Consider the following 27,566-nt stretch of genomic DNA (forward strand, 5'->3'; position numbering starts at 1 on the left):
TTTAATCCATTATCTGACCTTTTCTGATCCTAAGGAAATATAGCAGAGGCTGACAAACCACTTGAGGTTTTGTGGTGCTTTTAGTATATTAAAGATGCTTTATTTTCAGTAAGTCTGTTATAATTCTGGTTGCTTTTTTTCAGTAGAACAGTTGCTATCTTAAACCCCTTTTGATTTTGATGTATGCTTACAGACATTCTGGAGCATCCAAATGTCACACAGATACTGGGCAGGATATTATCCTGTCTTCTAGCATCACACTGATGATCAAAAACACAAAGTAAAGAGCAAACATGGTGAGCCCCAGCAGTTTGTTCATTTTCCATTTACATGCAGCAATTGAGATAATCACAAAGAGGAGCATGAGAAAAAGGAGAACAATTGCACAAAACAAACCATTGCTACTGACTGCAACTGGATCGAGGTCGTTGAAGATAGAGTAAAGGAACCAAGGAACTGGCAAACTGCAAGTAAAGGAAAAGTAATTGAAATGAATGTTTTAAGGCAGTTCATTTTCTGCACCATAACAAAGCAATTTTCCCAAACTGTTAGAGGGGAAAAAATGCATGATTGCATTCAGTGAACTTAGCATAAATCTAAAACTGATGTTGTTCATGTCAAAAACTGCATTTGGATAATACTTGAGCCATCATAATGCAATCCAGGAATGGAAAAGGGGTTTTAAAATAACACCTATGAATTGAGTGTCTCAGCATGCCATAATAAGGATGTCCTGATGCTTTATTGATAGAAAGTACAGGCACAGATACTGAGCTTTGATTGCATAGGATCTCTGAGTGACTAAATAAGGATCCTGTCTGTAAATCTTTGGTGTTAGCCAAAGACTTGTTCTTTCAAGACAAAAACATAATTAATTTGTGTAGATCTAGAATTAGGAGAAGATGATGGACTAGGGTATAAAAATCTGTCTTTCCTGGTTGGGTTAGGTTTCTAAACATACCATTAGCTTATTGCTCAGCTGCCCTACATTTAGTTACAGCTAAAGTTAAGTTAAGAGTATGCTTGGCCTAACAGCAGCCAGCTGTCTATTTCAGAAGAAATAGGGTATCTTTCAACATTGAATTAATACTCACCCAACAGTGATATCGAAGATATTGCTGCCTACAGAACTGGAGACAGCCATGTCACCTAAGCCTTTCCGAGCAACGATGACACTGGTGATAAGGTCGGGGATGGATGTTCCTGCTGCAAGTATGGTTAACCCCATAATTTCCTCTGATATCCCAATTGTTTCACCAACCTAATAAACACAGAGTCGGGTAAGGCTGTTTGCTTTGTAACATGGAATTTAATTGACCATTCTTTTGAGGCTTTATGCTGAATTTGAGCCAGAATATTCTGAATCCCCTTAAACATGGTCACATTTTTCTGCTTTGTGGATAAAAAGTTAGATTTCACAGGGTATGTTGGTCTTGGGTTTGCTCTAAAAGCTGGACCACTGGGCCTGCGATCAGTGTTGCCAAGACTAAGAAAGGTCAAGTCAGCCACAGCACAACTTTTCTGTCCCCAGTTCACCTCTTTGGATGTTTTCCACCTTTCCTTCTCCACATTTAGCAGCAGCTCTGTATGATCCAAGAGCTTTGGGAAATGTCAGTCTTTGGATTTATGGCATGATCAACTGTACTGTGAATGTGCAATATATCACTAAATACAAATTGTGGGTCTGATTCGACAGGATGCAAGTCTTATTTCCCAGAATACCAGGTGAACATTAAGGAACTGGGAGTTAACATTTAGCTGCTCCCAGAATCAGAACCTGTATATTCCTAGAATTTTAATTAGGTGAGGGGTAATTACGTCCAGCACAGAAGCATTCATCAATGAAAAGGCAGTATTAAGATAAATCTTTATGGCACTTTTCCTTTCACTGATGCACAAATTCCCTTGGAAGCTCTTGAAAGAGAAAACTCTTTGTCAAATTGAAAAGAATGAAATGGGGAATTCCCTTTTGGGTTGTGAGCCTTTTGGGTTCTAAACAAACCAAAGTTTCTGCTGTGGTGATGGATGAGTGCAGCTGTAATTCATCAGATAAAATGCCACAGTGATGCTGTTCCTTCCTTCTCCCTCCATCTACTTGTTCTGAAATAGTCTTGTTTGCAGAGAGAAAATAGAGCCCTCACCTGGTGAGCCCACCACACCATAAGGTAAGAGAATACAGCAATCCAGAGGATGGATCCAAAAAACGTGATGACAAAGAACTTTTTGGAGTCCTGTTAAAATCAAGTTTGAAAAGAAAAACATGGAAAAGTTTCAGGAAAATTTAACAACCCCCAGTCAAAATATTCACCTGAAACCCTTCTCTGTAATCAGTTTGCTTTAATGTGGACCCTGGTGTCTCTAATTGTATTTGGATTTGTCAGCTTCATTAGGTGACCAGTAGTTGCTGCTCTTGTGGCTGTGATATGCTGCAGCCAGGGCTCCTGTCCCACTCCCAGCAGCATTAACAGCACTTCAAGTGAACTCTAAACATGGCAAAATAGAACTGGGGACTCCTCGAGGAAATCTACAGCTCAGTTAATGGATGCAGTAGCAGAAGGAAGATAGATGCTTACTGGGTTTCTGACGTCAGGCAGAGTGCTCCAGAGAGGAAAGACAATGGGCAACAGGAAAAGGTAAATGGCTTGTTTTTTCCTAGTTGCTGGCCATTCAAGAGATAATGGCTCATCATTTTCTTCATCATCTGAGCTGTCATCACTGTCTTCATCACTGTCGGAGCTGCTGTCTTCTGAGGTGTCACTGTCTGAGGGGGGCTGTAGATCAGGGGGAAAAAAGAGCCAGTGTTTTCACACTCACAAGGAGCTGCACAGTGTTTATGCACCATGGTCTTGCCTTGGTAGAGGTCATGTTTGTAACATGGCTGAGGGCAGTCACAACCCACATCTTGTTGTTGTGGACAAAATCCAGGCATAGCCCATCTCAGTGCCTGTGTATTATGTTAACTAGTTTGCATCTGTTAACTAGTACCAGCTTTTAGATGGTGTTTGGACTCAAACATTGACTGTCCTTGAGAAGGCTTTCCTCATCAGAACAGGTGAATTACATCTATTGAAAGGAGGGATTTGGGAAACAGAAATGTGTACTGGTGAACACAGGACAGGCAGCTACTTGTATCTTCCCATATGCTGGAGTACTCCTGTAACCTCAGAAGAGTCATTTGAGGAGAAGATACTAAACAGTTTCAGTCAGTGTCATGTTTTGAACCTGATTTGTGTATGGAAGATGTAATGTTTCAGCTAACACATTAATATATCTCATTGCTACATCCAGCCTATTTTTAGTTGTCAGTTATGGGAAATGAGTTGGGTCCTATCCCAAAAGCCCTAGAGAGGGAAGAAGGAAAGGACGTGATATTGGGTCTGGACTGAGCCCTTACAGCCTGTAATACTTAGTTCAATACCTGGGCATCTTGTGGTGCATCTGCCTTCTGTTTGTCTTTGCCGGCTTCAGAGTCACTGGCAGGAGTTACCTGAACTTTGCTTGTTGCTGCCTTTTCCTCTTCTGCTAAAAGTAATAAGAAAGAATACTGCTTTCAGTGGCCTTAATTTCCTGTGGTCTCATGTTAAACCCAGTGTGATTGCTTAGGTTTGCTGTTTGTCCTCTCTGTCTACTGTGGATTACTAAAAGCTGGGCAGAATCTGGCCCACCTGTTGTAGAATACCTTGATGCTTCCATGACCTATCTGAAACTGCTGTAAGAGGCACATTCATAACACCAGGGAAATGCTAATTATCTAATCTACAGCTGGTGTTTCTTGTTGCATTATGGATCCTAGAGATCTTATTAAAGCCATCCTTAAAAGCCAGAGCTTTGCTTCTCCTATTTTCTAGTGGAGCATGGTGTTCTCCAGAGAGCTGATATTCTTCAAGGCTTCTGAGAAATGACTCCCGTGTGCTGCCAGACTTTAATCCCTAATCATTTGGTAGCTATTCAAACACAAATAGGAAAGTGCTGACACATACAAGGAAATAACTGCAATGTCCTCTGTGCTGTTCCTGTGTAACCCACATAGCCAAGAGGAACACAGAACAGAAGTAAGTAAAAAGCTGCTTTTTGAACTGGTGACCTGTCACAAGGGGTGTCCCTCAGAGATTGATACTGGGCCCAATGTTGCTCAATGTCTTCATAAGTGATCTGGCTGATTGGATCAAGTGTCCCCTGATGAAGGTTGCTGATGACACCAAGTGGACACTTTGGAAGGGAGAGGCACACTGCAGCATCATCTGGACAAGCTGGAAGAGTGGCTAACAAGAACCTTACAAAGTTCAACAAGAACAAGTGTAAGGTTCTGCACCTGGGAAAATACAATCCAGGAGTGCAGCACAGGTTGGGGAGAAGCTCTGTGGAAAGGGACGTGGCAGTCCTGGTGGCATAAGCTTCGTAGGAGTCAGCAGTGTGCTGCTGTGGCAAAGAAGGCCAACAGGATGCTAGGGAACGTGAACAAGGGCATCACCAGCAGAAAGAGAGATGTCACTGTCCTGCTCTACTTGGTCCTTGTCAGGCCACACCTGGAATTCTGGGCTCAGTTTTGGTCCCTGGTATACAAAACAGATGTGGACAGGCTGGAGAGCGAGGCTGTCTTTTCTCCTTGGAGGACTCTTCCCTGTCTTCTTGAAGTGTGCCAAACTTCCAAGGTAAAATGAAGGTACTTTGTTTAACAAACACCTCATTTGCAGGGTCTACCAAAGATCAGTAACACCCAACTTCAGCCTGTAATGGCTTGATTTCCCCTCTTCTACCCTTCTGGTGGCAATTTACACTATATCCTTGTAGCACTTTGTGTTTGGATGCTGTCTCACTAAACACTCCTAGACTCCCAGGGGGATGGCTTTTATTGCCCACTGTTAGCGCACATCGATTGATTTCTGCTGCATTATTATAGCAGCCATCTGTGATCTGTAATAACAGAAGATATGTGTTAAACCATCGTGTTTCTTTGCCACCCCTTGCATGCTGAGTGCTGGGAAAGGTGTGGGATTGCAGCACAGAACAAGGCAAGCAGCACAAAACAAGGCAAACAGCATCAATTTTTCATGCACTCACCTTCTGGTTTTGATCCTTCCCCTGTTTTGGCCTTGGCTATGTTGCTCAGGATGTCAACCCTGTCTTTAAATTTTGCTGTGGATGAGAAGGATGCATTAACAGCAGCTGCCAGCTAGGCAAACCCCCTTTACCTGCCCCCCCAGCACACACACGCTCTCCCCCCTTTCCTCTTGCGTGGATTGCCGTCAGCACTGACTCGTGAGTTGTTCTGGCTGTGGCCCTAGGCTTTGGCTGCTAGTTGATCAAGCTGTTATATTTAAATGCTTAGTACTATGGCAGTTACGCCAGCAATTTGACATGTAACCAATACTTTCTAATTTAAAAGAAAATCTAGAGGGAAGAGAAATCCTTTCTAGGGGATATTTGTACTTCACAAGAATCAAATGTAGGAAGAACAGAGGAGGAGTTTCAATGCAGTATCACTTTGTTCCTAAAGGGCTGATGGTTTCTTTTCAGGCTAGATAATATGCAAGCTGAAAATGACACCTTCCCTCTGCCATGTGGCTGCTGAAGAGGCTTTACTGTGCTCTTGCAGCCTGGTGACCTGATGGTAAGGAAAGATTAAAAACCTTTCACATTCCAGTCATGTGGAAAATGGTTTCTCTAAGGAAGCAGGAACATCTCCTCTGCTGGAGTTGATCTAAATTCCTGGTGTCCAGGTTCAACATGGCCCAGGCTACCCAAGAGATCGTCTTCACCAGTGCAGTGCCCGGTACTGTGGTTTTGGGACTACTGAGGACTTCTCCCACTGTAAGCCATGCTCTGCTCAGCTGCTTTGTTATTGTGTGTCTCCATAGCTAGGTGTGCTCAAATATCATAAATCCTACTCCTATTGAAAGTGAGCAAGTTGTTGGCTCAAGGAAAAGCCTTATTTTGCTCTCATCTATATCCTCTGAGCTGCCTATCCAACAGCTAAGCAGAGGGTTACAGGTTTTGCACATAGCAGCCACAAGAAATTGGCTGTGCCTTGCTTGGCTTGAGTTGTAAATTAACTTCCTTTGAAAGCTTTATCACACCCATTTAGTCTGCTGTACTGCTGCCCATGCTGTGGATTCCCCAGCATTGGATGCTTATAGATTCAGGTGGACAAAGTGCTGGGACATCTAGTCTAGGTCATGCTTTGTCTAGAATGGAGCAGATGCTCCTTGACATCTCTTCCAAACTCAGATTCTATGATTCTATGAGCTCTTCTCCTTTTGAAAGGCTGGTTGTAACTGAAGAGCCCAGACTCTTCCATGCTCCTTGCCAGTACTGAAGCCTACCAGAGAGGATGTAAAGTACTTTGCTTTGTTCCCCCTCTAGTGGTGCTAAGCACAAGCATACCCATCAGTGCAGGGCAATGAAGAGGTGACCTTTTGCTCCCAGTCTCTTCTAACCACTGGGCAATGCATCTTTCTGTTCAGCTTTTCCCAGAAGCTGTTATAAAAGCTTCTGTCAGCAGGGTCAGGGCGGTCAGGCTCAGGCTCAAAGAGATTAAGCAGATTCAAGCTCCTGGCTTGGTGCCCTCACCTAGGCTGCAGGCTGTGAGCACCGACCCAAGAAGAGCCTCTGAGCATCTCTTTGTCAGGATAAACAGATTAGGTCCAGGGCAGTGCCCAGTTCTCATGAGATCAGCCTGACTTAAAAAGGTGTTAATTCTTCTGACACACAATTCATGCAGGATGGGCTGAGACTGGAGGAGTTGCTGGCTATAAGCTGGCCAGATCTGCAGGTCAGCACTGGGAGGAAGGAGATCTGTCAACTGAGTCCTTGCGAGTGCTGGGGATTAACTGGGCAGGACAGCTGAGGCTCTGCAGCCCCATGGGCTCAGCCCTCACCCAGGGGTGCAGTCCCCAGGGCATTCACTGCTGGTGAGCCCATCAGGCAAGAGCTGTCTGTGTCCAGGGGCCTTGAGATGCTCTTCAGGAAGATTCATACCCTATGGATTAACAGCATCTAGGCCGGACTGAAGGTGGCAGCTGAGCTTTTACCTGGAGTATGGCTCTTATGTTTATTTAATTCTTTGGCTCTAATATTGAATCTTACAGCAGTAACTTACAACATGAACAGCAGGAAGGATTTTTTTCCTTTAAAATTTGGCATGAACCTGGAGGATTGGGAGATTTTGCTGTTTAAAAGTGGAAGTATATATATATATATATATATAATCTCATTATTCCTTTTTCCCATTTGTATCATGAGTCTCTTAAAGCAAGTGATTGAATGCTAATGAAGCAAGGAGAAACTGTAGCTGCCCTCAGTTCCTAGCTCTATGCTAGTCTGCACCATTGCTGGCTGCTCTCTTCTGGTCTGATTTCCAGAATCAGCTCATGAGGTTGGGTGTGCTGAGGGTGGACAGCTCTGCCATCCCTGCTGCTGGAGCCTTTTTCTTCCTTCAGAAGTAAAATTAGGCTTCTGTCTTCTTCCCTCTATGATTAGACCTTAAAGAGTAACCCAAGAGTAAGACTGGAGGATCAGAAATGAGAGGATTCCTCAGTCCTTCCAAAATCCTTGCTCCCTTTAATTCCCCAACAGTTCCCTCTGGTGTCTAACTGAAGATCTTGAGAAGACCTCATGCTCTGCTTCTAAACCCTTCCAGAGAAAGTGCAGAAAAGCCCCAAGTTACCAGAAACTTCTCCTTTGAAAATAAAAGCTTCTCAAAAATACAGTTCATGATGCAGTGTAAATGTTAGAACCACTAAAGTCAAACCCCTCATCCCCTGCAGAGGGAGGCTGAAGTGTAATGACCCCTTCCTAATACAAAAAGCAAACACTCTCATCTTAATCCATTCTTCAGATGAGAAATTATGCTTTCCCCAAGGGGTGTTGCATTAGGAACAAACAAAGTTTGTGTTTCAGACTCCTGTGTTTCTAAACCCTGCCTCTGGAAGCTGGTTGTGCAGGCTGAGGGCTGGCTGCTTTTCAACGTTTTGGACTCTTGCTGCCCTGAAATGGTTTCTTTGCTACCCAAATAAAGTGCAACTGCAGCAGAGAGAAGGAAACCCTACAGAGAACCTAATTTCAGTAAGATAAGTTAGGAACTGCTGAGCAATAATTGGCAACCTTTTCCTTTGTAGAGTGTTCTTTGCCACAGCCTCTAAGTGCTGATGCCGTGGGCGCTGCCAAGAAGGAACAAGGACCCTTGGGGAAAGATCAGTTGATTTGGGATCATCTTTTATGTTGCAGCCTAATTACAGAACTGTATCTGGTACAGACAGTGCTGTACAAGCTGCAGAGAGAAGGACTTTGCTGGTGCTCAGTGGAATGAGGCACCCAGCTGCACTGAGGGCACTGAATGGCTGAGGTGCTTTTAACACAAAGGCTGAGCTTGCAGCCCTCATATGCCTTGGTGGGTTCAAATCCTTTTCAGAGTCATCCTGGGCAAGTCACTTCATTTTTATGGCCAAGATCCTCAAGGAATTTTGGTTTCTCAGTCTACTCATAAATGATTCCCTTTGTCCAGATTCCCTTTTCTTTAGGTGTGAATTTATCAAGGTAAGGTCTTCTACAAGATACACAGGACTCTGGCTCCTTGATTTTGAGTGCTGTACTGTTGTAATATCAGTAACTTTATCATTATCTTTTCTAAGGAGCTGTCTTTGTTCTAGCAGTGTTGAGTGGAACAGGCATGTACCTGGGGCAGAGGTTTTGCCCTTATCTCAGTGATATTATAATAATGGGTGTAAAAAATAACATTTTTGGAGAGACTGTAGCCCATCTTTGCATCCTGTTGTATTAGACTTGCTTAAGTATATATGGTCACACTCCCATCTAGTGGCTGCCGCATACAGAGAGTAACTCAAGATCTGCCTGGCTGGAATGAGAGGGCAAGTTGTCTTTTAGAGAAGATCCAAACTTCCCCTCCAGACCCGTTTATCCATTATCCACAAGTCATAGTACTAACAGCATATTTAGCAAGGCCAGTGGCTTACAACTGCCTGGCAGCCTCCAGCAGAACCAAGGGCAGTAGAGCAAACCCTGACGACTCTGGGTCTTGTTAGGCTACTGTTAGTAATGGGATGGATATCTCCACTAAAATCTGTTAAAGCAGACACTTATCTCTCTCTGCCTTTATCAAGCCTCTTTTGTTCCTCCATCAGTTTGTGCAGCTGGGATTTTGATCTGAAGAGTCCTTTTTGTAACCTCTGTGATAGAGGTGTTGATCTGCTTAGCTTCAATCTCTCTTTGAATGGACAAGGGATTATCTCTTTAGAACAAGTAGGGCAGTGAAGGGGCAGGGCATGTGCTGAGCTAGGGAAGAACAATCTAAAAAAACAAGCTTTTTTAATGTGCTTCATCATGTGTTGGAAAATGAACTTCCCCACCGTGTTTGGATTAAAGGTGATACAACACAGCACGTCAAAAGTTTGTGTACAAAGACCCTGGTTCTGGCTGGAGATGTGGCTTCTCTGCTCCCTGGACAGTTTAAAAGAAGATTATCTTAGTCCTGAGCTGATGAGCCTTTGGCTCATTGCCTGCAAAGTGCTGGGGGTACAGTTTACCACAGTAGTGACAATACCACAGTGTTGCAGGTGGGCTTTTAGAGGTGTTCAGTGTTGGGCTAAATCACCTATGAACTGGCTTAACCACCATAATTGGAACTCATTGTGTGTTTTAGATCTCAGCTGGGATTTTAACCGCTGGCAAAATGATAATTTGAGGGTTTTAACTTCTATTTCCTCTTGTGCAGGTTTATGCCTTGTGAGGGGCTGTGTGCACAGCAGGGGTAGGTGTGTAAGTAATGAGCTCTCCCTGTGTTCATTTTCCTGTTGTAAATGAGACTGATACAGATTGAGCAGCTCTTTCTCACAAATGCAGTCAGCATTGAGTGCTGCTGCTTCAAGGCTGGGGTGCAGGCTGAGCTAAGAAGAGGAAGGAAGATGTGACATGCTATGAGATGGAGGAAGCTGTAACTTGAGTTTGCCCCTGTTGTCAGAGAGACAGCAGAAGATGAGGGGTTGCAGTGACTGCCACTGCTTGCAGGGACCCCAGCAACAACAACTGCTTCACATGCCCTCACCCCCCTTGAAGCAGCAGCTGCCACCACAGCAGTAATCAGTTTTGCACAGGTAAATTAGGTATGGCAGGGCCAAAATGTGAGCAGTTTGTCCTTGCTAGCCATGCAATCAGAAGGGGTATGTCCCACTGCTGCAGAGCTCATCCCTATAACACTGTCATGCTTAGAGCTGCATTTTGGGAGGGGTTGCTGATGCCTAGCACCCTGACATGCAAAGGCTGTATTCCCAGTTAAACTGCTCTGCACTCAGGGCTGCAAACCCAAGTCCCTCAGATGTGGAGCATCCACTCACCATCTGTCAGGGGGTCCAGGGTGTGGATCATGAGTTGGAAGACGGTGCTGCGCATTTGAGTGTTGTGTAGGGAGGCTGAGCTGCTGCCTCGCTGTAAGGCTGATCCAGGCTATGGAAAGGTACAATGCAGCAGGTCAATAGCAGTTTCTTCCTCAAAACATCTCCACTGTTGGTTTGCTTCTGCCCTGGGGATGCATTTATATAGAAGCTGATCTCCACAACCCAAGGAGCAACCTCTACAGGTAAGTTCACACTATGGATGTCAGTAGCAACCATTCACAGCAAGAGACATGAGATAACAGGTCAACCTGTCCTTAGAGAAAGGCTCTACAGAGGACTCTGACCCTCTTTCAGTCTTCTGCCACAAGCAATAGGACAAGAGGAAATGGCTTCAAGTTGTGCCACGAAAGGTTTAGACTGGATATGGGGAAAAACTTCATTTCCAAAAGTGTTGTCAAGCATTGGCACAGGCTGCCCAGGGCAGTGGTGGAGTCACCATCCCTGGAGGGATTTAAAAGACATGTAGATGTGGCACTTAGGGACATGGTTTAGTGGGGACTTGGCAGTGACAGCTTAATGGGTGGACTTGATCTTAAAAGTCTTTTCCAACCTAAACAGTTCTATGATTCTATGAAATGCGATGGGATCACACAGACTCAATCCAATGTTATTATAAATTATAACCAAAGCATGCAATGCTTTCAGTCATAACTTGTCATTAACTGTAGATTTCTATACTGCTACAAGTTAATGCCACAGTCATGTCAGGTGTCCTTGAAAGCTATGGTGCTCTGTTCTTACACCAGAGTCCTAATGAGCTTTTGACTGAACATTAATTAGTACAGGTATGTTAAGTGCATAGAGGAACAAGAAGCATCCATATGGGGAAGCTGGTATGTTACACACTTCTGCAGCCACTACATCAGGTCTCTCCACGCAATGTCTGGCCAGCCATAAGGAAGACAAAGAGTCAGCAAGTTAACCAGCAGCAGAGGAATGAGCTTATCAGTGTCTGCTGTGGGGAAGGACAGACCCTACCAACCTCTGCTCTGGGAGCCCAGGTGGAAAGCTGGCAGTGAAACCAGGTAAGAATTGCTCTGAATGTCTCTATTGTTTAAAGCACTGAATGAACAGCACTCATTTGACAATAGCTACTCAAATTCACTTGGAAAGCCTGGCTGTCTCTTTACTTTTATAACAATTCCTTTGAGGCCACAACTCATCCAGGTGTCCTTTTAAATAAGCTGTGGACATTGTGCCAAGCATGGCTGGTTCTTTGCACAAAGCAGGCTCTGGTCCTGATATCTCAACAGAGAAGTTGACACCTTTATTCACAGCCTAACTTGGGGAGAGGTTCAGATTACAAGGACTTCAGACCCTTATGAAGCTGCTTAGAACCTACCTGCAGCCTCCTCCCATCTGCTGGCTTCTTTGCTCCATCATCTGCAACAGCCCCAGTGCTTTTCTGTACGCAAGCAAGAACAACAGCGATTGAACACCACTACTGCTTCACCTGCTGTTTGAGGATCTAATAACAGTCCTTTGGGCTGTGAGAAAGTGGGACAGCTAGGACACATGACAAAAGCTGCAGATGGGGTAACAAGTGATACCATCAGCATCCCAGCAATACACCTCACTTGAGAAAGGCCAAAGAGAATCCCCTCCAACATCTCTCACCTGCAAGAGGCTTGGACAGTGCCTCTTACCAGAAGCCTTTTTCTCCCTGTTTAACACAGGATTATCCAGTCTTGTTCTGAGACTAGGAATGTGTTCTGCAAGTGGTTTTTTTGGAAACTCCTTTACAATAACCCAGTAAGCAAAATCCCATGTCTTTGACAGTAGATAGGAAACCACTATCTTTAGTAAATGCAATGGTAGAACTCCCTTTTAGTTCCAATCTAATTTCTTAGACTCTCTACTATCTAGATTGCATTTCCCTCATTTTATAACCATAATTATTGACCAGTACCTGTATTCTGAGGTTTTGTTTGAATATGCACTTTGTGAAGGAGATGCAGTTTCTCTGTGGTTTACGCTAGAAGGAATTATTTCCAACTTGCCCTCTGAACAATAAGGACACCAACCTTCCGTATATGCTCTGCTGTTGCTGCCTGCACAGCATTCAGCTTCTTGCTCAGCTCCTGCTTCACCCATTGTTCTAGGTGCATGTTGTATTTCATAGTGAATACATATGTGGCATAGGCAGTCAGTAAAAGGAGGCTTTCCCACCAGTCAATGACACTGTCTAGGAAAAACAGGATGAGCATCATTAAGTCTACAATGTAGAATGAGATGTCTCTAAATAAGGGCCACCATGTCAGGTGGAGTATCTCCCTTGAGAAGAGGGCACAGGTGCCAATGACAAAGAGGATATTAAACACTGCTGAGCCCACAATGGTACCGATGCCAACGTTGCTGTGTGAGATGAAGACACCTATGAGGGAGGTGAAGAGTTCTGGTGCTGATCCACCTGCTGCCATGAACGTGGCTCCAGCCACATCTTCAGAGATCTGCAACTTCTCTGTGATCACTCCCAAAGCAGGGACAAAATACTCATCACACACAATGGCCAAGGCCACAAATACATACATCATGCCAAAGATGTGAAGTACAACCCACCCTTGCCTGCGTTCTTCCACACTGAACAGGTCCTGGGGATATTCTCCTTTGGACTCGTATGGTGGCTTTTCATCTGGGTAGTTTCCACTGCCATTGCCTTGCTGTGGTGTTGTACCCACTGATGTAGTGATGGGCACAATTGGCTCAGAATCCACATATATACAGTGCCTTATTTTGGGTGCTGCTGTGACATTGCCTGTTACAGCAGTCCTGTTGCTGGTGATGTCCCTAGAGGTCACTTTGACAGGGTCCATCAGTTGGGGTGCTAAGTGTGGTGCTGGAATAGCAGAGGGGCTGAACTGGAGCTGATAGAGGGAAAGGACCAATACTATGGCAAGCAAGAAAATGATTCTGTTCCGCTGTAGCCGCTGCCTCCTTGGTAAATGCATTTCCTAAAGGTTCAAAAATCAAAGTCGTGTCCAGAAGCCACTGAAGACTTCCCTCAATCAGCAGTTTGCACTTATATCCACCATTGCTGTTTCTAGCTGATCTTAAGCATCAAGAGTGAAACTGTGACACAAGATGTGGAATCCTGCGAAAGAAATTCTGGTGTAAAAAAAGCAATGTACTGCACCTTCCCCCCACATAAGTATCATTACTTCACTGACTGCTTTTCTTTTGTCAATAAAAAGTAATTGACTTAAATGAGGCAGGTCTAGATTCAGGTTTCAGTCTGGTTTTTTATGACTGTAGGCTGTGCTGATTTATAATTAAAGGTTTAATAGAGAGGAGTTGGTCGAGTCCAGCCTGAGCTGAATTCTGATTCCACCTCATACCTACATCCAGGAGCTATTTTGTGGTTTTACTTCAGTTGTTATTCTCTAATATTAACAATTGGATAGATGTTCTGCAGGTGGAGAGGCTTCTGTAAAGGAAAGGGCTAGTAAAGATGATGCTCTGAAGACAAGATGATGCTGTTAAAACCTCCCACCTAACAGACCAGCTATTCACCTAAATAATCTCAACAGGAGGATAAAAACTGCTTGATATTCCCAGCTATACTGCTCTGTGGCTCTCCATCTTTGCACTCCCACAGAATACCAGCCAAGCAGTGGTGAGCTATTTTCTTTTAGTTTGAGGAGAGCATGAGGAAGATTTGGTTCTAGTAAAACTGAGGATGTAGAGCATCCATTTGTTTCTATGACTACATCGTTTCAAGCCTTTCTGTAGAAACCAGAGCTGGCAAAGTGGAAATGTAATCATACCTTTTATTAGGGGATAATTAGCATATCTTGTATAATTATTTGAATAGCATTTAGAAAGGGAGAGGAATTGTAAATGCCAGAGTGACGGAGCCTGCAGCTGTGGCAGTATGGAGACTGATTTGGGGCTGGAGAGAATACACCCTTTAGCACTGTTTCAATATTATACCTTAGAATATCACTCTTTGTGGATTATTTTTTCCCCTGAGTGGGAATGTTACGTTATTCTTACGCTGGATGTGAATCTCAGCCTTGTGAGCCATTCTCAGATAAGCTCTTCATGCAAGTTAGCACACACTTACCCTCTTGCATAACACCCAATGAAGTAATCAGCCTAAATTTCTTGCAAAACAGGCATTATTATCTTCTCTTATATAGTTGGGAGGGTCATGGGAGTACTTAGATAAATAGATGATCTAAGCTTTGCTTTTCATATGTAAATAGAATATAAACATGCATATGGCAGAACTGCATGATGTGTATAACAAATTGCCTGGTATTAGAAAATTACACTTCCTAATAAGGATGAAAGTAAAAAGAATTACAGAGGACAGAAGACATACACACAAACTCCTACCTAAACACTGGTTTTACTTCTCTCAAGCAGAATCTTATTCAAAGCTGGCATCGACTGTAAGAGCTCTCCAGCCTTTCACAATACCTCTAGTCTTGTAAGTTTAGCAGTTCTGTTACAGGTCAGCTCCTTACTCACTGGTTGGACTGTCTCAACCACAAGAGATCTGGAGCAATCAAATGAGCCTCCACAGCTTACCTCCCAAAGATGCTGTCCAAGAAGAAGAGGAGTACCAAGGGTTGAATGTAGTGCTGGAAGCTTCTTTGACACGTAACAGCCAGATGGGAGATGCTGTTGAAGAGAGAGGCAGATGAAAATGATCCCATTTTCACAAAGCCTCTGCTGGTGGAGTCCTAATACAAAGGAGGGTCAGATGTGAAGGACATCTTACTGGAGGAACAGCCAATCCAGTTTAATACCTGCAGTCCCTAAGAAGATTAAATAGTATTGTATAGATTTGGGTCTATCTCTGAAGCCAATACCTTTGTCTACAGGTTATTCTCAATATGAGGACAGGTGACTATCTCCATTCCAAACCACCGGATGAAAGCACCACCTGTGAGACACGTACCATTCTCATGGCTGCCATGGAAGAGAGCAGCAGGGGTAAATCACACCGCTCCTCTGCGTGCAGCAGTGGTCCCTTAAACAAGACAACTTGCACGTAGCTTCATCTTCAGCCATGTCTGTTTTGCAATGCCAGAGGAAGGTTTAAAACCCATTGTCTCCTGGAAAAACCTCCTAGCTCCTACACTATGCCCATAGAGGCAGAGGCACAGTGTCAGCAACCCTTCTGAACTGGAGAACTGATACGGTGCAGCTCTGCACAGGAAGAAATAACATTCTTTAACATTCTTTAACATTCTTTAACATTCTTTAACATTCTTTAACATTCTTTAACATTCTTTAACATTAACATTCTTTAACATTTATTTAACGGCAGTAAAAATCCAATCAGCAGGTTTATCACAGGGGGGTTAGAAAATGATGATTTGATAATTTTAAAGCAACTGAATGAAGAGTTTTACTATGGAGCTTACTGAACCCCCTGTCACTATTCCCACACAGCACAGGGAGGAGGTCCGTAAGCCAACGGGAATGCCTCCATACACTCTGTGCACAGCAGTCTTTATAGCGCGGCGGTACTCTTCCACCACTATTGGCATGTAACTGGTTTTCTGTCCCCAGTCAGTGCATTATTACAGCCTCTTCCTACTTTTCCTCGCCGTTTTTCCCGTTCCCCCCCCACAACATCGTGGCCTTGTGTGGAGGAGCGGGCACGGCGCTGCCCGGCCCCTTCTCTCCTCTGCCGCGGTGTTCCGGGGGGACGCTTTCCGTGCCGGACCCATGGCGGCGGAGCGGCAGCGGGCTGTGCCGCACCGTTTGCCTTCCGCCGCTCGCCTCGGTCCCTGTTCACCACTCGGAACACCCCGGGCTGTCCCCGGGAGAGGCTGAGGAGGAGAAGGGAGGAAGGGCAGGCTCCGTGCTGGGCGCTCCCCTCGGCCCCGGGGTGCCGCTGCTGCTCGCGTTCCCCCAGCGAGCCTCCAGCGGCCTGGGTCGCCGCTTCCAGGCCTGTACAGCCGGTTGGTTATGCTGCGTGTGGTGCAGGAGCGGATCTATTGCCTTAATCTGAGCTAAACCCCACCATTTGGTGGGCAAAAGGGTAATTGTTGCTTCTCCCACCTCACCGAGAGCGTGAGATGCATCCCTCCATAACCGCAGCTTCAGTTACCACTGTGGCCTTTCCTTCCTCCTCCGTGCAGGGGCTCGGAGTTCGTGTGGGCAGCAGAGAGGAGCAGCTCACCCATCATGCCGACCGTGGTGGTGATGGACGTGTCGCTCTCCATGACCCGGCCCGTATCGGTGGAGGGCTCCGAGGAGTACCAGCGGAAGCACCTGGCTGTGCATGGCCTCACCATGCTGTTCGAGCACATGGCAACCAACTACAAGCTGGAGTTCACGGCCCTGGTGGTGTTTTCGTCCCTCTGGGAGCTGATGGTGCCCTTCACCAGGGATTACAACACGCTGCAGGTAGGGTGCCTGAAACACACAAGCTGTCAACGTGAAAACAAAACAAAGCCCCGTGCGTGTTGCCAGATCATGGTGAAATTTGGGTGATTTTTGTGTTATCCTGTGCACAGTTTCTTGAGTTAAGTGGTTTACCCTTATTTTAAGAATAGGTGAAATCAATGCATTTGAAACATTTTGCGACTTTTACTAATTTATCTACTTTTCAGGTCACTGCTGGAGTGTGGCCAATGAAGTTAAAAGTGGGATGGAGGAAAAGACTCCCTGATGAAGTTCTTACAGTGGTTCTATGACATTCATGGTTTTATGTATAGGTGTTGATTCAGTCTTGATAACTGATGCAGCAGATGGGGCCATTTAGGAAGGTTTTGAGTCAAGTGATTTGGTAGAGGGACAGTGCTTTTAACAGTATGTAGGAGTTGAAGCACAGTGAAAGTAAGTGATTTTAGGCTTCACAGATGTGATGGGAAGTTGGGAGGAAATGGGAAGGAGAAAGTCCAAGAGGGAAATTTCACATGAATTCAGTAAGGCACTACAAGTAAAGATTATGCATATATATCTGGTTATCATGTTTAGTATCAGGATGAAATGACTTGTTGCTGTCCCAAGGCATCATGTTTTGGAACGTATTAAAACATAGAAAAGCTATTCTGTGCTAAGTTTCCATTTTGCAGATGAAAGCAGTGCATTCTCTTTGTCTCCATAAGAGTTCATTTGAGGGATTTCTGAAAGCCAGGAATCCAGCCAGGCTCCTCCAGCACATTAGCTTTACATCTGTACCCTTCTTATGATGCTGTGTTACGTGTGAATTCTTCATTTTAAGGAGAAGAGCTTATGGTTATAGGAACAGGATGCAGATGTGAGGTTTGGATTCTGTTACTCTTTCTGCCAGAGAGTCTCTGTGAGACAAGCTCCTTGTGCTCTACTTCCTGAATAAAGTTACAGTTGTTCTGATAGCTGGGAGGATTTTCTAAGCAGAATGTTTCATGTTGGGCATCGCTTCAGATTGTGATTTTTCTGTCTCCTTGAGACATGCGAAGGATTTTTTCTCTTAAGGAGCTGTTTTTATAATATTAATTCCTTTAAAATCAGTGTCATTGTTGTCTCATGATATCATTTAGTATTTCTTCTATCTTTTTTTTCCCCTCTCTAATTTTGCAGGTCACACACAAGAACTTTGCATTGTGTAACAATGCAGTTGTGTTATAATGCAAGCATACAGACATGCCTAATTAATACACTTTCCTAATTAATAACTTACCTAATTATGTTTCCTGGACCCTTCACCCAGCAATGACAGTGGTGTTTGTCTTTTCAGGAAGCCCTGAGTAACATGGATGACTATGACAAAACCTGTTTAGAGTCAGCACTGCTGGGGGTTTGCAATATTGTCCAGCAGGAATGGGGTGCAGCAATTCCTTGCCAGGTACCACTGATTTTGCTGTTCTTAGGATCTAGCTTATACTTGGTACTCCCTGTAAATTACAGATAGAATTGTAAATGTAATATGAACACTTCAAATACTCTCAGGCACACTGGTGCTACAGGAAGACGGAGTATTAGGATTTTGGATGTATCTGAACTGTGAACACAAGTGTGTATTAAAATACTCAGCAGCAAAAAACTAGGCTGGCCAGTGTGTTATTGTGCTGGAGTGGATTATAAAATCTGGCCCCAGAGTGCTATTTTGCAGACTTGGCATTTGATCTGGGTGTAATCTTCCATCCCAGGAGCCTCACTCAGTTTGGAAAGGTTATAGTCACACTTAGAGTAACCTTTCTGCTTCAGTACCTCACGGTTTTCAGAGCTTGTAACAGTTCCAGATCTCAAGCAACAGCATGGGACTGCTGCTGAGTGTGTTTTGAACTGTCTTCTTTCCCAAATGAGTCATTTGACATGCATCTGCTCACACACTCCATTCACCCTTTGCAGCTCTCAGCCTTCTGCATTTGCTTATGGCAGTGTCTGCTTTCAGCCCTCTGTTTCCTGAGACACTTAAGAGCCTGTTAGTCTTTCAGTTAGGATTTAAGGTCAGTAATTTCACAGCTTAGTGAACTGGGAAGATGTTTCAAGCAATATTCCTTAAGGAGAAAAAGGATAGAGGTTTATTGCTAGGCAGTGCTTCATAATCTAACAAGGATAAAAGGCACCTTGGAAACGCAGACATTCAAAGCAAAGGACTAGAAAGATGGAAGAACCGAGCATAGATTAGACCTCAACAATTTGGTCTCTCATTTGTGTCATGGCTCATTGTACTGGAACTTCAGGTGTCGGGGTGAGGAAAGATGATGGGGAATGTGCTGTGCAGAATCTTCTAATAGAGAAAAACATTACTGGTGAGCAGCAGTTCAGATGGAAACTGAAAAGACTGCAAAAGAGAGAGATGGAGGATGAAGAGAGAATACAAATCTGGATGTAGCAGATGCACATTGAGTTTCAATTGGATTTGTTTTTCCTTACCTCTCAGCCAAAAATAATGCCTGCTGTTGCTGTGCAGTGCTGCAAGGGCAGGTACTTGACTACTCTGTAGGGTCTCTGCTGAGTGTAAATGGTTCCATTAATCAGTATAACCTATTAGTGCAGGTTTCCAGCTTTCCACAAGGAGTGACTCTGGACATGCAACTGAATGGAAAAACACACGTTTTAGCTTTGATAGTTTTGTTGCAGAATGTGAGCATCTTTCAGCTGAATGTTTGCAAAGGATCAGAGTAATTAATACAACCTTTTGTATGGCTTCTATGGCTTGCAGTGGAAGTTGATTGCCTTCCAGATTCTGCAGAAGAAATGGGTTTTATCTTCTATCTAACTGCCGAATTACAACAAAGTGTATATTTACCATGCACATAGTTTAAATTGCAGTGGTTAAATTTTACATTTCTCATTTATTTACCTGTTTCTGGAAACTTTTCTAATTCTTTCCCCATCTCCGTGGAGGAAATCCCACGTGAGCGGGGATTTTCAGTACAGAGCTGCATGCTACTAGGAAGGCAGCTGGGATGTGTTGGTGTGTAGTTGCCCTCTGCAGATAGAAATGTGTCTTTGCTTGGAATTGCTAATCCATCTTCTTTCATTCAAGGTTGTTCTTGTCACTGATGGCTGCCTGGGCATCGGCAGAGGCTCCCTGAGGCACTCACTAGCTACTCACAACCAGCGGAGTGAAAACAACCGCTTCCCACTGCCCTTCCCCTTCCCATCCAAGTTGTATGTCATGTGCATGGCAAATCTCGAAGAGGTGATGTCTTTAACACGTACCTTCTTCTTTGTTGCACTGGATAATTATTGGTCTTCTCTGAACTAATGATCAGGTCAGCACAAAACATACTTTGATGTTCTTGTGCTTGGTTTTAAAGTATAGTTGATATTCCGGTGCTTAAGTGTTGGTTATTTGGTGACATGTAATGGTAGTATCTTTGTTAAAGGTTATCAGTGCACTGTGATTACCTAGTGCATTTCCATTATTATCATGATCTTTATAAATCATGCCAGTTTCTCCCTGGGGAATATTATGCAATTTGTATTTGTTTATATTATTACCTTTACTGCATTAATAGCATTGAATGCTTGTGGGGGCTTTTCTTAATCTACAGTTAAAGCTTTCTCTGCAGCTGTCTTTGAATACCAGCTTTAAAACTCTTCACAGTAGTTAGAATTCTGGTGAATAAAACATGTTTAAAAAGAAGACTAAAGCTTCTTAGGTTAGGTTTTAGCAATAGTCTTGCTTTTGACTTGGCCCCTATACACTGTCCCTCTCAGAATGATTTCCTACTTGTGTGTGGAATAGATAGTTCAGCTTCGAGGTCTCTCCCAAGGGTGATCCTCTTGATTCTATGATCCTGTGATTCTATGATTCTATGGTTAAGCTGGAGTGAAGCACTGTTTACACATCAGAATAACGGGAAAAATTATTAAAATCTTTATCAGTGACAAGTTTAGGTGTTTTCACAATTCTGTGAGAATTTCTCAACAATAATTTTATCAGCCTTCCCTCCTAAAAACTGTATTATCCCAAAGGAGCTGGAAACTCACCATTACCAATAAAATCTTGTACCACTTAAGGCATTTCTCTGTTCTTGAAGACTGAGAGCTCCTGCGATTTCTGGTTGCCTGACCTGCTTTAAAAGCAGAACATAATATGCCAAAGCAATGTATTAGGAGTTGGACTCTATGATCCTTATGGGTCTCTTCCAACTCGAGATATTTGATGGTGATTTGTTATTAGGTCAAACGCTGCATCTGGTCTCATATAAATACAACATAAGGAGCACATTTCCTGGGAAAGAGAGACCAAGAACACTGGTTTATTCAGAAGGGAGTGAGATAACAAAAAGTCCTCAGAGCATCCAGTCAGATGCTGTTCTGCTGTGTTGTGTGCATTTTCTGACAATATTCTGGTTCATATAAATAGAGTAAAAAGAAAACACAAAACGTTTCACTTTGTTTTTTTACAGCTTCAAAGCACGGATTCCTTGGACTGCCTGGAGCGGCTCATAGACTTGAACAATGGGGAAGGGCAGATTTTCACCATTGATGGACCTCTCTGCCTGAAGAATGTGCAGTCGATGTTTGGGTTAGTAGCCCTGTAGATAAAACACCTTGGTGAAGGTTTCTAGTTAGCATCTGTAATGGAAAACAAATCTAATAAGAAATATGATGATATGAGGTATTTTAATTAACCTTTTAATTTATGATCTTCTTAACTGTATTTTCATCTTGGCCTTCACTTGTTGAGGTCAATATTTATTATTTAATCCTTATGTAACCAAACGAATGGCCTGTTTATGGATGGTAGATAGATACTAATTTCCACAGTTGCTGTTAGTTTGCCATCAGTGTGATAACACACTGCTTTGTTTTGTAATTTAGCAATGCAAGAACTAGCGATTTAACTAGTTAAAAGAAGAAAGTTTTGTGATATAAGTTAGTGTGCTTTAGACAAACTGTTTTTGTTTCATATGTCTTAACCTTTTCTTTAATAATAACTGATTATGTTTTAGAAAGCTAATAGATGTGGCTTATACACCATTCCATGCTGTTCTCAAGTGTGGCCACTTAACATCTGATGTGCAAGTATTTCCCAGACCAGAACCTTTCATTATAGATGAGGAAATAGACCCCATTCCTAAAGCAATTAATACAGGTAATAAATCTTTGATTGCCTTTTTACTTAAATCCATTCAATTTCTTCTTTTCCTGTATAGTTACTGTTTCATTTACTTTTTCTCTTCAAGGATCAGTTGCTGAATGTGTAATATTTTGGTATATGTGGGGGACAAAAACATCATCCTATTTGAGCCACGTGTACCTGGTAAAAGGGCACAAGTAAAGGTTGAGATTTAGGAAATCTCTGTCTGTAGGTTGTTTTATCCTGGCACTTCTTACCAATACTAAGATCTTTTAGAACACAACTGTGCAGAGAAGCACTTTCTCAGCCCTCCCATTAGTGGCTACTGCAGATAGCCCATCCCTGCGACTTGCAAATGGTGAGGTGCACTTCTGGGAGAGAACACACTGAACTTCCCTGCTTTAGCCTGAAGTTTGAACTGAAGCATCAGGATTGCCAGCAGCTCCTCAGCAGTGCACGTGGCCACAGGCATTTTGTTGTTCTTTCCAGGCAGGTGCTGTGGCTCTGGAAAGGTTGGCACCTTCAGTCACAGCCTCATATGGCTAAAGCAAGGGATGTGATGGGAGTTCCTACTGGCTTAGAGCTATGTGGGACTTGCAAAGAGAGCAGCTTGGTTAGATTGTGTGCCCAGGTGTCTTTTTGGATAATTCCTTTTTTTGTGAGTTTCTGGCTCTTGTGGCAGTTTAATTTCCTGCATCTGTCCTGTGGATTTCCTTTTTTCCTGTGTTCATCAACAAAACGTGCACAGCTTGCATGTGAATAAGGACACAATAGTGGTAAAATCCTGCCAGGAAGGGAACTGCAACCCAGAACTCCCTGCCTCCAACATTGCCTTCATTTGTTTGGGGCTTTTAAATCTGCAAGAGGGAAAAAACCCATTTCTCACCTGGGGGGGTGATCACTTCTTATTTGTAGCTGCATAGTGTTTAAATAGCAATGAATGTGTCTGTACCAAAATAGCAAAAGCAAAGAGCCACAGTGTGCCTCGATGAGGGAGATTTTATGTTACATTCAGTCCTAGAGTTCCTCTTATCATTCCAAAGAGAGGAATTTGCATAAAGGAAATGTGGCTCAGTGTGCATGAAAGTGCAGCCTATGGTGTGCTCAGCCCCTGAATTCCTCCATGGCTTTAATCAGGTGTTCATTATTCAGCCTTTGAGCCAGGTCCTTCACTTGGGCTGTCAAGGAGAAGCCTGTGCTCCTTAGTTCCAGCTGCAAAACAGGCTGGGTTTGGTTTAGTGCTTTGTTTTATCTTATTTTAAATGCATAAAACGGCAGTGGATTGTCTGCAGTGTAAAAAACAGTGTGCACAGCTCTGTATTTGCCTTGCAGCACAGTTCATGGACAGCAGTATGAGTGTGATGAAAGTTATGTTCTCATCTTAAAGCGTCATGGTATTATGCATGAATGTTTGTTAGACACGCTAGTCAAGGCTGGGGCTCTGTTGTGCTGCCTCTTGTCACTGCTTCAGAAGACTTAGTGGTGGAGGAAGTGGTAATGTTAAATTGACTCTGAACACAGCCTTTTCCTAATCTGACTTCAACCTGTTGTCTCCCCACAGATCTAGAAATCGTTGGGTTTGTAGATATAGCTGACATTTCTAGCCCTCCTGTCTTGTCCAGACACTTGGTTCTGCCCATTGCACTTAACAGAGGTAAGCAAGTTCTGTTTCTTTTAGCAAAACTTCCCTTGTAGTGTCTGTGGTGGTTTGGACTGGAAGCACAGGTCCTTTCCTTTATCAAAATGGGAGATGCCTCTAAAGACACATTTGTGTGGTTACATTAAAATGAAAACCTTGAACTCTGTGGAAATACTGTGTTCTTTAGAAACTGAATAGAGGGAACAATGTCCTTATGGCATCATTATTAATAGAACATGCTACACTTAAAGCTAAATATAATCATGGGCCATAAAATCTGTGGTGCAGGATGAATATTTAACACCTCAGAATGATGTGTTGTTGTGAAAAATCTGATCTTAATCACAACCAGATTGCTCACTTGTTCTTAAACATTAATTGCTGCTCACTGGGGCCAAGCATATTGTATCTACACAACTGACTGGTGTAGGCTTTGAGGATGGTTAAGCAGCATGTTACTGACTTGCAGCTACTCAAGTGCAGCAGCCTGTGGTAAAAAGGATTCCCCCTTTTGTCATGGCCTTGGAGTAGAGCAAAGTGAAAGTGAGATTTCTCTTGATAAAGAAGAAAGCAAGCTCCAAACATGCTTTCATCTCTGTATAGGCCTTTCTCCTTTGAAGATATCAACAGTTAAATCACAGCTGTATTCCAGCTGCTAAAACAAAGTCAGTTTCTCATAGTGGCTGCAAACTGCATAAGAGAGGCAAACTTGAAATTCAGGATGCTTTTGGTTCGGAGGCAGATGTGTATTTGTTGCCAAACCCTTTGTGCTGTTTCATTTCACTTCTAATGTCTTCAAAGCTGAGGTTTTACTTGCAGGGTTTTGGTAACTCTGTTTTGTGAGTAGGATGCAGTGCAATATTGATATAACATTATAGTGCTGCTTTGCCCAAACAGCCCATTTAGCAGGTGGTTGTTCTACAAAAGGATTAATTAATTCCTGCATGGTAGAAAATACAGGTTGGTGCCATGGAAATGGAACTCGTGTGTTTGAATTTATTCTCCTGTTATCTCTTTGCTTGCTTTTATTCTTCCCCAGAAGGTGATGAGGTGGGACCTGGGATCACCGATGACACTGAAGATGAGAATTCAGCTAATCAGATTGCTGGGAAAATCCCCAACTTCTGTGTTTTATTACATGGCAGCCTGAAAGTGGAAGGCATGGTGGCTGTCGTCCAGCTGGGGTATGGACCTGGATGTCTGCCTGAAAAACCTCTTACTTTGCTCATTGATGCTGTAGTTGTAAATTGTTTATATGTGTTCAGTACAGAGCTCAGCACTGGTAGACAAAGCTGTATGCTTTTAATTGTGGATATGTTTCTGCCAGTAGAAATTGCAAATAATGAGCCTTCACACAGTGGGAGGGCAGCAGATTTTAGGCAAAGAATTCAGCCTTTGGGATTTGCTCTTTTCAATAGGCCAGAGTGGTATGGAATGCTCTACTCACAAGCTGATAGTAAGAAGAAATCAAACCTCATGATGTCGCTCTTTGAACCTGGTCCTGAGCCCCTTCCATGGCTGGGGAAGATGGCACAGCTGGGACCCATTTCAGGTACTGGTCATGCTCATTTGAATAACTCTTACACATTCAGTGTTATGAGAAGGATCTTGCCAAATCTTGGTTGCTAAATCCATGTATTTTCTTTTTTCTCTCAGATGCAAAAGAAAATCCTTATGGAGAGGATGACAATAAGAGCCCTTTCCCTTTGCAACCCAAGAACAAGCGCAGCTATGCGCAGAATGTTACCGTGTGGATTAAACCAAGTGGCCTCCAGGTAACGAGTTTTGGACTTGATGCTTTGCTTTCAGCAGCAGCAGCCATCTTAGCAGCAAAGTGGAGTCTGTGCGTGTCTTATCTGTTTAATGCAATTGTTTTATTGCTTTTCTTTCATTTTAATAAACTGCCTCTTTAAAATGTCATGATTAAAATGCAATCAGAAAGCATAACTTGTTCAATGAAACTGTCTCTAGTGTAGCATCTGGCTTAGTTTATTGGATTTAGTATAATGACCATTTGTTGGAGCCTTTATGTGCTGCAGTCTTGTCAGTGTCAGGGTCATCTATCAGTGAATAGTGGAGGGTTTTATCTGCAGGTTCCCCAGCAGTTGCTAAGAGTTTTATGTGTTATTTTCTCCTGCAGACAGATGTACAGAAGATCCTAAGAAATGCAAGGAAACTCCCAGAAAAAACTCAGACCTTCTATAAAGTGAGTAACATTTCAAGCTGCCCACCTTTGATCCAGAGCAGTAGTGATGCATTTGACAAGGGAACACATACTGTATGTTCTGTGGAGGGTTAGCAGGGCTCTGCAAAAACATACATGGTAAAGGAGACATCCTGGGTCTGTTTTACAGACTAGTTAGGGTGAGACAAGGGAGTCTGGTTTCCTGCCACCATGTTCTCTGCCAGGGTGGCATAGATATGTCACATTTACATGATCCCTTCCATGGTAAACTTCTTTGCAGAGTTTATGCTGTTGTTCAGGCAGAAAGAAACTGGAATCAGACAGAAATAGCAACACAATTCTGAGTCTGAAAACGTCTCCTGTATTGTTTCTACAACTCAAGTGGAGAAAGACCAAATTCCAGGCACATGTGGCCACATTATAATAATCCATGATCTATGCTGTAGCTGGAGGTAATTGTTGTTCCTCCTGTAAGCTTAGTGCTGAAGCAGTTTGACATTGTAGCCCCAGAGACTTCAAGCATGAATAAGCACTGGTCAGTTTACAGTGAGGAAAAATCTATATAGATACATTTTGCTGGACACTGTGGTTGAAGGCAGCAGTCAGTGAAGCCTGAGCTGGAGGCCACCTCTGCTGGGACGCAGCCAAAACAGGCAGGTACAACAGCACAAAAGGGAGAAGTGGAAATTCATAGGAAGGGATCAAGGGCAAACCAATTCTTCAGTTGTGCCTCTATCACCTTCAGCCCTGAAGCACTTTTGTCTCATGAGCAGCTGAGCAGTTTCCAGCAGCTGAATTGATCATTTGGGTTATTTTCCTCTCAAGTGAAGAAGCTTGTCTTTAAAATAAGAAGCAAAAAAACACTTTTTATGGAGAAGCTCATAGTGGCTTTAAAAGGCATTTTCCTTCTCTGCAGGAACTGAATCGCTTACGAAAGGCAGCTCTGGCCTTTGGCTTTCTGGACCTCCTGAAAGGTGTGGCAGACATGCTGGAGCGGGAGTGCACTCTGCTTCCTGACACAGCTCACCCTGATGCAGCCTTTCAGCTCACGCATGCTGCTCAGCAGCTCAAAGTGGCAAGTACTGGAGCGTCGGAATATGCTGCCTATGATCATAACATTGCTCCACTCCAGACAGACTTTTCCAGCAGCACCACTGAAAGAATGTGAAGTCTCCATTTTGGGAACTTCTGTGGGTTGAGAATCAAGTGGTTCAACTCTTCTTGCCCTGCTTACTTTTCTAGGGCCTGTTTAATTACTGTTTGGAGAGCTTCCTATCAAAATGGGGTCCCTTACCTGCATCAGTACTCTCTAAGGAAATATAGCTAGTTTGGGGGGGCTTTAGTCAGACCTGGAAACAGTGGAAAGCATTCCGAAGTCAATTACTGTGTTGGATGATGGGTGGAAGTTACTCAGTACATGAAAGGAGGGAAAATGCCATCAGGCAGCAGACTGCTCATGGCTTTTGACCTCCCCAGAATGCTGTTACTACATAACTGAAATCACTGGTAGAAGTATCCTAAAAGGCAGCTACTCTACTTCATACAGTGACTTGATTAGTCCAAAGAAAATGTGTGAGAATCACTGTGCAAGATCAAATGCAGCTAATTACAGGGTGTTGTCTCTGATATTATGCCCAACTTGGAAGTCAGTCTGTCCTGCCCTAATGAGAGTTATCATCACTTGCATGGCAGTGCTTATGCTTGTGAAAGTAACTGAAATCTTGTGAGACATGTTTTTTATTTGTGTAATATGAATAAAGAATTGTTCTTTGTTAAAATTTAATTTGGATTATGTTCCATTTTCATAGCATCCAGGCTGTGTGGCCTCAAACATTGGCCTGTTTATCA

General features: G+C 43.4%; 2 protein-coding genes across 3 annotated transcripts; one reads left to right on the top strand and one right to left on the bottom strand.

Annotated features, from left to right (window-relative positions):
• Window positions 1–27: 27 nt before the first annotated feature.
• Window positions 28–13,419, bottom strand: SLC24A1 (solute carrier family 24 member 1). Its single transcript, XM_005148793.2, has 9 exons — window positions 12,434–13,419; window positions 11,752–11,814; window positions 10,350–10,458; window positions 5,062–5,136; window positions 3,419–3,522; window positions 2,574–2,771; window positions 2,142–2,231; window positions 1,095–1,261; window positions 28–464 (listed from the first exon to the last, which is right to left on the bottom strand). Exons 1-9 carry the CDS (start codon window positions 13,355–13,357, stop codon window positions 215–217), a joined length of 1,980 nt encoding a protein of 659 aa, XP_005148850.2. The 5' UTR covers window positions 13,358–13,419; the 3' UTR covers window positions 28–214.
• On the top strand, window positions 11,183–27,501 carry INTS14 (integrator complex subunit 14). 2 transcript variants are annotated; one of them, XM_034066481.1, is made up of 12 exons: window positions 11,183–11,434; window positions 16,508–16,775; window positions 18,091–18,198; window positions 19,849–20,004; window positions 21,221–21,339; window positions 21,767–21,909; window positions 23,456–23,548; window positions 24,573–24,717; window positions 24,952–25,085; window positions 25,190–25,308; window positions 25,674–25,739; window positions 26,635–27,501. In XM_034066481.1, exons 1-12 carry the CDS (start codon window positions 11,346–11,348, stop codon window positions 26,884–26,886), a joined length of 1,692 nt encoding a protein of 563 aa, XP_033922372.1. In that variant the 5' UTR covers window positions 11,183–11,345; the 3' UTR covers window positions 26,887–27,501. The 2 variants fall into 2 exon arrangements, with proteins under 2 accessions (XP_033922372.1, XP_005148849.1); XM_005148792.4 differs by lacking the exon at window positions 11,183–11,434 and adding an exon at window positions 16,081–16,407 and having other exon boundaries at window positions 26,635–27,485.
• The last annotated feature ends 65 nt before the right edge of the window (window positions 27,502–27,566 follow it).

Source organism: Melopsittacus undulatus, chromosome 9 (assembly GCF_012275295.1).
Source record: "Melopsittacus undulatus isolate bMelUnd1 chromosome 9, bMelUnd1.mat.Z, whole genome shotgun sequence".
Taxonomy (NCBI): domain Eukaryota; kingdom Metazoa; phylum Chordata; class Aves; order Psittaciformes; family Psittaculidae; genus Melopsittacus; species Melopsittacus undulatus.

Coding starts and splice junctions, on each gene's coding strand:
- INTS14 (XM_034066481.1), top strand. CDS start 11,346: ATGAGCTTATCAGTGTCTGCTGTGGGGAAGGACAGACCCTACCAACCT. Junction 21,340..21,766: donor AATGTGCAGTCGATGTTTGG/GTTAGTAGCCCT, acceptor ATTATGTTTTAG/AAAGCTAATAGATGTGGCTT. Junction 21,910..23,455: donor TCCTAAAGCAATTAATACAG/GTAATAAATCTT, acceptor GTCTCCCCACAG/ATCTAGAAATCGTTGGGTTT.
- SLC24A1 (XM_005148793.2), bottom strand. CDS start 13,357: ATGCATTTACCAAGGAGGCAGCGGCTACAGCGGAACAGAATCATTTTC. Junction 10,459..11,751: donor CAGATGGGAGGAGGCTGCAG/GTAGGTTCTAAG, acceptor ACCTTTCCATAG/CCTGGATCAGCCTTACAGCG. Junction 2,232..2,573: donor TGCCTGACGTCAGAAACCCA/GTAAGCATCTAT, acceptor TGATTTTAACAG/GACTCCAAAAAGTTCTTTGT.